Source organism: Athene cunicularia, assembly GCF_003259725.1.
Source record: "Athene cunicularia isolate RWA chromosome 9 unlocalized genomic scaffold, athCun1 chr9_part1, whole genome shotgun sequence".
Taxonomy (NCBI): Eukaryota; Metazoa; Chordata; class Aves; order Strigiformes; family Strigidae; genus Athene; species Athene cunicularia.
Window position 1 is genome coordinate 441,254 of NW_020799110.1, and position 9,050 is coordinate 450,303.

Here is a 9,050-nt window from a genome sequence, read left to right on the forward strand (position 1 = left end):
GGGCGGGCTGTGGGCGCCGGGCCCGCCGGACAGCGGTGAGAGAAGGGCTCTGAAAAAAATCCGCGACGAAAACGCCCTTTTCAGGCCTTTTAATAGAAGACGCGGTATTTTACCGGTTTAGGATTGCGTTTAGGAGAAGTTAATATTTTTGACAGACTGTAATGAAGGCTTTTTGTTGGGGTTGGTTTTGGTTTTGTTTTTTAATGAGTCTGGCCAGCATTCAGGGAGATCAGGCACCTCTATATCATTCTAAGAATGTTCTTGAACGTGTCAGCTGCTCAGAGCGAAACCGAGCAGGAGTAGGAAGGGGCGAGGCCGTCTTAAGGCATGTAGCTTGTTTGCAGAAAAAATAAGAAAAAGACGCCTTCAGCGCCTGCCTCGGTGTTCTCGTGGAGCTCCGTGGCTCTCGCCGCGCCGGGCTGGGGGAACCGGGGCCCGCCGCCGCTCCGGGCTGCCTCGGCAGGGCTGGCAGCAGCGAGAATATTCTCTGCGGCTCCCACAGCGGAGTCTGGGCCAGGTTGTGTCGTGAGGGTCTGGAGAGCACCCAAAAGGTGCACTCTGTAGACAAAGTACTTTGTTCGACTTTTTTTGGTCGGGTAGCAAGGTAGAAATGCGGGCCAAAGTACAGCTCTGTAATGTTTAACTCTTCTGTCGTTAACCTGGTCATCCTTACACAGGAATAGCTGGGAGCAGTGTTACTTGTCTGTGGGCAGTCCCAGAAAGACTTAACATTTAACCAGCCGTGAATTAAAATGGCATTGTGTGAATCTCGGGTATTGTTGGGCACAGAGCAGGGTGACAGTTGCTCACACTTGTTAACTTAGCAGCTTTTTTGCTGGGGAAACAAGTAACTCCTTGCCTAGTGGACCTCACCAAAACATCACGTCTGTGCTAGTACGTGGAAACAAATTTGTGTAAACCCAAGCGCCCAGCCAGCCATCGGGATTTTTGATGTGTAACTTGGCTGCAAATCGTTTTTTTTCTTTGTCACGAAGAATTTTAGTTGTATTTTCAACTGAACGGCTTATGAACAGTGCGAGTACGGGTGTGGCCGGTTTACCAGTGACTTTAACATGCAGCATCCCAATTTTGGTGACAATCCCTGTCTGCTTTCAGTGTCTCCTGAGGCTACAGGCGGGTGTTTGAGGAGTACATGCGGGTCATTAGCCAGCGGTACCCAGACATCCGAATCGAAGGGGAGAACTACCTTCCTCAACCTATATATAGGTAAGGATACGGCTGGCACTACTGATTGTCTTTTTTCCAGTATGTAGGCTCCAATATGAGTGGTGCACATGTGCATTTGCACTTAAATAATACTGAAAATGCAACCTTAAGGTTTTTTCCCACTCTGATTACACAAGCTCGGTTACCTTCTCCCTTCCAGGTAGCCACCGTAGCTCTCACTGCGAGCGTTACCCTCTGATGTCTGTGTGATGAGGCCTGTCGTGTTCCAATCTAAACTAAACTATATAATTCACTTTCTTTTTTACAGTTAATTTTTCCAACTTTCCTTCATGATGTATCTGGACATCACATTTGTTGCTCAGGCTTATGCACGTAGTGACAAATTCCTGTAAGGGGTAAGGTTGGGAGGAGGGAAGAGCTTGGTTTTAGTGTGTAAGTCAGGGGAGAGCTGACCTCATCGGAGAGACTACCAGGGTGTCCTTCCCTACAGCTGGGGGTGCCGGGAAGCCCAGAGATAGTTGGAAAAAGACACAACAAAAATAGTGTTGTTGCTATTATTTAAACCATGGTGTACATGCTAGAGAGTGATTGCTGTAGTTACTGTCGCACCTTCTGAACCACTTCTTGACCTAATTACTGCAATAACTGCAGTGGTAAGAGTGCTGTGAGATTAAATACCTCCCTATTAATTTGCTCTCTGGCTGTAGGTTTAATTCTTACAAAAAACTGCAGGGTTTTCTGCATCAGCTGGGAAAATGCTTTACGGGGAGGTAGTGCCTGTCAGTTAAACGTGTCTAACGTGGAACTGTTTCTTTAAGAAACTGAATGTATTACCCAATTTAGGCACTTACAGGTTGAAAGCAAATTTCTATTGGAGGTCTGCTTAGGAGAAAAAAAAAGTGTGCATGGTGCACAAGAATGGTCTCCCTCTGAGGCTGTGTGCTTTTGTTAATGTGTGTTGCCTTTTTTTTCTACAGCAAGATAAACTTGAAAAGTTTTGTATTTCCTCTGAAACCCTTGATTGTACACTATCAAAATCCTTGTGATTAGGTGAATTACAGCTGTATAGTGGTGAAGTAGTAACTGCACCTTCTAAGTCACTTTTATGTGTTGTCTTTTGATAGGCACATAGCATCTTTTCTGTCCGTCTTCAAACTAGTATTAATAGGCTTAATAATCGTTGGCAAGGATCCATTTGCTTTCTTTGGCATGCAAGCTCCAAGCATCTGGCAGTGGGGCCAAGAAAATAAGGTAAACAGCATACTTTCTTCTTTTATATTGTAAAAGCAGCTTTAGAGTGACTTTAAGAGCGCTTTGGGAGTATTTCACAATCCTGACCGATTTAACCTTTGTACACTGCAGCCTTAACAGAACCTTTAGGCTTCTGTAACTAAATATACTTGAGAATTTTACACTAGTGTAATTATTTTTAATAGTGGTGCTTCTCGTTTTTGACAGACCCAGATCTGATTCTCAGCATCTCCGAGCTGATGGTGCTGTGGAGGGTCAGCTGAGGTTAATGACACTGACAAAGTTGATCATAGATTTTTTTCATTTTTTAGGACTTGAGTAGAGTTCCAAGCTGGTATATTGGTGGTGTTAAAATCACAGCTTCCCTTTTCTCTTGTCTCATAACTGTTCTGCAGTTGTTGCTTTCGTCAGACTCTTCATAGATGAGGCATGCAATTAGATGGTGATTAGAAAAACCAAGCTGAAATGTTGTGGCTGTGGGGGGACGGAGCAGGGGCTAACGGCGTGTCAGGGTTGCCAGCTGGGCCCAGGGATGCTCTGATCCGTCCGGGGAAGGTGGCGTGCATAATCGTTCTAGGAAGAGAAGGGAAGGAAGATGGCTCTGCAGTTGGGGGATTACTTGATGAATTGCAGAGGGGAGTACAGAGACACTCGTGAGCTTCCAGCACTTACTGACTAAAGCAAGCTGTGGCTGAAGTACGGGGGACTCTTCTCTTCTAGGTTTACGCCTGCATGATGGTCTTCTTCCTGAGCAACATGATTGAGAACCAGTGTATGTCAACGGGCGCCTTCGAAATAACTTTGAACGGTGAGCGAGAACGTGCCCTTGGGGGGAATCGTGGAGTGTTGGGTGTGTGCAGAGACTGGTGAGAGCTGCTGTGGTGGAGAACGAGGGATGTTGTGGGATGTGGTGCCTTCAGAAATGGGATGGTTTGTGGTAATTGCCAGCCATTTTGAGACTTCAGACGTTCTGTATCACAATAAATGTTGAAAATCATAGAAGTCTTATAAAGCAGCTTATAGATATCAGTCACATATATTTTAAAATAGCTGTGGGAAGAGTCATTTAGAGGAATGCTTGGGCATTTGCAGTAGTTGTGCTATGTTCTTTCTTTGCACATGGTGCACACTGAGTAAGAAATGATCAAGCAGGGAAGCATGATGAGCTCTCCAGTTAATTAGGTGCTTTCCCTGCCCCGTTATGATGTGGTTCACCCTTGGGAGCCTGTCGGATCCGCTGCTATTTCCAGATTTTTGGTACCAGTGGACAGCAATACTGATTTTTCTTCAGGTTAAGAGTCTGTGGACCTCCTGACTTCAAACAGTTTTACAGTTTCAGAATTTTTCGTGCTCTAGGCACAAGTCTGTAATCCAGGTCTGTGCTTTGTAATCTCAGTTTATGATGGCGCAGGGCACATTTCAGTGTCTGAGTCGTCGCACACTGCAGAACCTTTCAAAGGCTGGCAGTATTGCATCAGACTAGTTGAACTCAGTGCACCTCTCACCCTAAATCCTGGCTCAGAATCAGCAGCAGAACCTCCTTCGGGGTGAACAGTCACACCTGGACTTGTAAAAGTTTCTGGTTTGTATTTTGGGACAACATGGTTCCAATCTGGCTTCTGTTTTATGTAGATGACAGCAGTTGTATTTTCCAGAGTGGGTTTGTGAGGTGCTACAGCAGTGGGGGATGTTTGAGGGAGTATTTGCCAACAGCAGAAATGAATGTTGTGTTTACCCTGAAGTACTTGCGGGCTGTGCTGCCTTTTATGTTTCGGGGGGGGTTACAGCTACTTTGAGTGGAACCTTCCAAGCCAGATCTTGGTAAGCAGAACTTGTGAGCGCCAGGTTTAGGTGTTTTAGAGTGAGATGAAGACTAATGAGACCCACAGGTTTCAAAGATTTAGTGATGGTTTAAGACTTGCTATGTTACTCTGCCACTCTGTAATCTACTTTTAGACCTGCTGTCAGTGGGTATTTTGAACCTCTAAATCTGTATGATGTACTTCTAAATGGAAGCATTAGACTCTGGTCTCCTAGTTGGACAGATTTTAGTACAGCCAGGTGGGTGAGGCATTGTTGATCCAGATATTTTCCTCATTATAAAATCGTACTGACTTGTGTAGCTTCCTAGATCTTTTAAATTTTATGTTTAAATGTGTTTTCTGACTGTCGATGTAACGGTGCTTTCTCTCCCCTCCACGTGTTTTGTGGTAGATGTTCCAGTGTGGTCTAAGCTCGAGTCTGGCCACCTTCCTTCCATGCAGCAGCTTGTACAAATCCTTGATAACGAAATGAAGCTCAATGTGCACATGGAGTCAATGCCTCATCATCGATCATAGCCCCATCTATCAGCACTGAAACTTCTTGTAAGTCTTTTTCCAGCCGCCAGCTCTCTGCTGGCTTGGCTGTGAAGGGTTACGTGGTCTGGTTGTGTATCTGTGCATTTGAAAGTCTTTTACCAGAGAGCCGGCTCTAGTGCCTTCAAGTACATGGACATGTATGATTTTACTGTTTTGGTGGGAGGTTCTGGTTTGGGGGATGTTCTGCCTGTGTCAGAAGGGGGAGCTGGCCTTCCTTCGGGCAGGACCGATGTGTTGCTGCGTGCAGAAGGCCTTGTGTTAGTGAGTGGTGTTGGGCCGAGACCAGAACACACTCTGCATTCCCAGCCTTGAAACGGCCGGTCCGCAGAGGGTTTCTCTACAGTGTGTAACCTACTCGAGTTGCTTGACCCCAGAAAGTAGAACGTTTTCCTGCCCCTATTGGTGCTGCTTTAGCCCTTTGCTCCCAACAGCCAAGGAGTATTTGCAGAGGGTTCACATCCGTCCTTAGACACTGGATGACAGACCAGTTCCACATCCCCTGTGGCTTTCAAACATTTAGCCTATGGTTCTTCGTAGCAGTGCTGATGTGATACAGAAGGCTTATCTTGATGCAAAAATAGACAGTTGGCACTTAGGAGACCCGTTCAGTGAAGTTCTGGGTTGCTGCGGTGCAGTTTCTGGCACAGGAACTCTTTGGTTTGAGACTGGTTCTTGGCATTACCCCGCTCCCAGTGACAGACCCTGTGCTGCCGCCGTGGCCGGGCGGCTCCTGGGGCTGATGAGCTGGTCCCAGCCGCCTGCGCGGTTCCTTCGGGGCTCTCTGATGCCGTTTGGCTCCTGCAAGTTCCTCTGTATGGAGGCCAGGACACAGCACGTGGGGGGCACGTTCAGAGAGCCCCGAGCCCCGCGGGCAGTCTCACTCCTCCTAGGAAATCACGCTTCAGCCCGGGCTCGCTCGGCTCCTCCTTGCCGATTCAGAGCTCAGACTCCAAACCCTACTTTTATTCCCCATCAACCGCTCCCTCCACTCACCCTCCTACGGCTTCCTGCAGCAGGGAGAGAACTGGGAGAGACTGTGGCCCCGAAGCCCTCCTGCAGGGAGTAGCAGGAACAGTTGACTTTCCATTCCTGCAGGCATCTCCTCTTGTCAAGTCTGGTTTGTCCTAGTAACTTGGCAGAAGTCACCTTAATCATGAAATAAGCTGTTTTCTATTTATAAAATGATCCTTAGTATTAAGAAGTCTGGTGTTTCCTGCACTTCTGAGGTGCTGAAGCCCAGCATCCCCTGTGCAGGGTTGGGGGGCCCTTTGCTGGGAGCAGGCTGGTGTGGCTGCAGCTCACAAAGCGCGGGAGACTGTTCTGATGCAGAATTCTGTGTAACGGGGCAGGAGCCCAGAGAGCTGCTGTGCCTCCGTGTCTCCGTTCCCGCTGAGGGGGCGTCACTCCGAGGGCCGTGCCGGGGGTGTCCTCGCCTGGGACACGGGCACTCTGGCACGAGTTGCCGGGCGTGGGGGTTGCCGGGCGGCTCGGAGGGGCGGGTGCTGCCGTAACCGGTGTCTCCTCCCCAGGCATTAAGTGGCGGTTCCCGGCAGCGCGGCGCGACCCATGAAGGTCTGTACTGAAGACAGCACGCTGTTAGTGCAGACTGGATGCTCCTCTCGCCGCCGCGTTCTGCCTCCTGACAACAAACTTAATGGAAGAGCTCTTTCAGTGCTGGCGTGTTTCCAGATACTGCACAGTCACGGAGTGCAATAATACTGTATAGTTTTTTTAAGATTTCATTCGACCAGTTCATAGCTCAACAATGCAGGCATTACTAATTGTAACTTATTTTATATTCATGTTTCACACAATGGCAGATTAAGTTGATACCTAATTTTTCCTCGGAAAAAAAAAAAAGTTTGTTTAATCTGTTGTATTTTATATGAATTTATGTTCTTTTTGTAGTTTAAAATGAAGCTATAGGAGTGTCTGATATTGTCCTAAACAGTTAAGTAATTGACAGCTGTCTATCAAATATCTCTAATGTGGTTAAAGCAGGTTTGTATATTTTTCAAAATATATGGCAGAGTTGAACAGTGCGTTATATACTAAATTATATAAACAAAATTATATGCAGAGTAGTTACATCATTTTGTGACTTCAATTGAAAATTGAGACCGACTGCTCTTTGAATTGTGTTGGCCAGCTCAGGGTTTTCCCTGACCGTTCTGAGGAGGTGAAAAGCTGGGCCTTTCTACTGTCCCAAATAGAAACGAGAAGGTTAATTTTGAATAAAGAGTTCTCATTTACTGTGTGAAGTACCTTGTTTGAGTCACTGGTGGATATTCTTAGAACTGCAATTGAAAAAACGCATAAAAAGCCTCCCTTCCAAAGTCACTAATCCTGTGTTTGTCTTGTCTCAGCACGCGGAGCTTCGCCGCCAGAGCTCGGCTGGACGGGACCTGAGGTCTGTTGTAGCGGGGGCGGGTGGCTGGGTCGGAGCGGGGGGCTCCCCGGGAGGCTGCGGGCGTGGGGGTGGGCTGCGCTGTGCTCCCTGCGCAGGGACCCCCGTCCCTGGGAGCCCCCCCCTCCTACCGACCCTGCGGGAGAGCTCCTCGGGCGGGACGAGGCGGGGACGCGCAGAGCCATGGCTGCCTGTGGGAACTGCCTGGCCCTGCCCGCGGCTTGGGGGCTGGTGGTGAAGCGTTGGGTCCCCCCCGCTGTCCCATGGCTGTGGCAGAGGCCGGTGCGGGTTGTTACGAGGGTGCTGCTGTCGCAGCCATGAACCACAAAGGCCTCGTGGCTGCTTTGGCCCTGCTGAATTCATCTCTTGGGCAGTTCATGCCTTCTCTTCTGAAACAGATTAACCAATGTTGTCTGGTGTGGGTAACAGTTTCTCATCAGTTACAAACTTCAGACAAATCAGAACACATAAATGCAGAGGTGTGTTGCTAGGCTGAGGTTTTCCGTCAGCTGTTCCCAGTCTTTCCCTAGCGATGCCCCCCCTGTTCCTTCTCTTCCCCCTGGGCAAGGTGGTTTATTGAGATGTTGGGGTTGGGTCTGCGAGAGCCTTTGCTGACAGCTCTTAAACGCAGGGGCAGGTCCTGCCCGGGGGCTGTGCTCGTGTCTGCCCAGGCCCCGCCATCGCTGTTCACCAAAGGAAAACGGAGCAATAAATGGAAATAAAAGAACCATGATGGTTGCTATGGCAGCGATACCTGCCAGCCGTCCCCTAACCCAGACGCCAGCCCACAACTTGCTCTCTGGGGTGCTTTGGCCAGAGCTTGCTCTAGGCTGAAGTTGGTGCTTCTGGTGGTCTGGCCTAAGCCCAGCTGAGCCCTTGTGGCTCCCAGGCAGCCCCAGCCTGGAAGTCCATGTCTGGCAGAGCAGGCATTGCGTCCCCTTCATCCCCACGCCCCCCAGCCCCCAGAAATACCTGGCCTGGGGCTTCCTGGGCCCTCAGCTCCCTCTGTGTCCCGTGATCCCCAAAGGGCTTCTCCTCCCTGAACCAGCTCGTTAAACGCAGCTTTAGTGGAGGGGGGGTCCCGTGGCCACCATCGCTGGGGGCAGGGGCAGGCCCAGACCCACGTCCTTAGTGGTAAAGTTGCTGTTCTTTGCTCTCCTGCATAGGGCTACTTTGTCATTTTAAAATGAGGGTGTAGAGACCCGTGTGTGGGCACGTGATTGACCTCGTCAACATGCGGACTGGTACTAAATCATAACACTGAGGGCATCTACCTCGTGCCGCGGGGCAGCTGCTCAGCCCGGGCTGGTTTCTGCTGGGAGAGCAGAGGCCGTGCGGGAGCGACGAGGTGGCATCACGGAGGGATTTACCCCCAGCACAGCCCCTCGTCGTGCCTCATGGGCTGCGATACTGGCTGTCTGAGGTGGGAGGGCCCCAGGGGAGGGGTGGCCGTGGGGGAACCTGGCAGAGCCTCTCGGCCGCGCTCCCCCGTCGCAGCAGCCGCGTGTGGGGCAGACAGCGTTCACCATCGCCCAGAGCGAGCTGTGCAGCTCTTCGCCGACGTCGGGAGCAGTGCAGAGCTGCGAGATCTTTGGGGGTCTGTGTGGTAAGGCACGGCCGGGGGCTTCGTTCTGTCCCGTTGCTCGTTGGAAGGAAAGTTGAGGCACCACCGGATTCTGTCTAAGAGCCGCAGGATCCGCAGCCTGAGGGTGAGCAGCAGGAGCTCGTCTTTGCCCAGCCGGGTGGGGGGAGGCCGCTGGCCGCCGGCACTGGCCTGGGGAGTGGAGGCCGAGGCTGTGGGCAGAGCCACAGCAGCGCGGGAAGGGGCTCGGGGGCTGCAGTCG

At 50.2% G+C, this 9,050-nt stretch overlaps 2 protein-coding genes across 2 annotated transcripts in view; one reads left to right on the forward strand and one right to left on the reverse strand.

Annotated features, from left to right (window-relative positions):
- Window positions 1-1,089: 1,089 nt before the first annotated feature.
- Window positions 1,090-7,139, forward strand: SELENOT (selenoprotein T). The gene is made up of 5 exons (XM_026854661.1): window positions 1,090-1,227; window positions 2,313-2,439; window positions 3,160-3,247; window positions 4,654-4,805; window positions 6,329-7,139. Exons 1-4 carry the CDS (start codon window positions 1,154-1,156, stop codon window positions 4,776-4,778), a joined length of 414 nt encoding a protein of 137 aa, XP_026710462.1. The 5' UTR covers window positions 1,090-1,153; the 3' UTR covers window positions 4,779-4,805; window positions 6,329-7,139.
- Window positions 7,140-7,271: 132 nt separating this feature from the next.
- ERICH6 (glutamate rich 6) overlaps window positions 7,272-9,050 on the reverse strand; it is a gene marked incomplete at its 5' end in the record, with an annotated part of 8,989 nt that continues 7,210 nt past the window's right edge. Inside the window, 2 exon segments of the mRNA XM_026854654.1 lie at window positions 7,272-8,816; window positions 8,819-8,980. Coding sequence (XP_026710455.1) covers window positions 8,502-8,816; window positions 8,819-8,980 — 477 coding nt within the window.

Coding starts and splice junctions, on each gene's coding strand:
- SELENOT (XM_026854661.1), top strand. CDS start 1,154: ATGCGGGTCATTAGCCAGCGGTACCCAGACATCCGAATCGAAGGGGAG. Junction 1,228..2,312: donor CTTCCTCAACCTATATATAG/GTAAGGATACGG, acceptor GTCTTTTGATAG/GCACATAGCATCTTTTCTGT. Junction 2,440..3,159: donor AGTGGGGCCAAGAAAATAAG/GTAAACAGCATA, acceptor CTTCTCTTCTAG/GTTTACGCCTGCATGATGGT.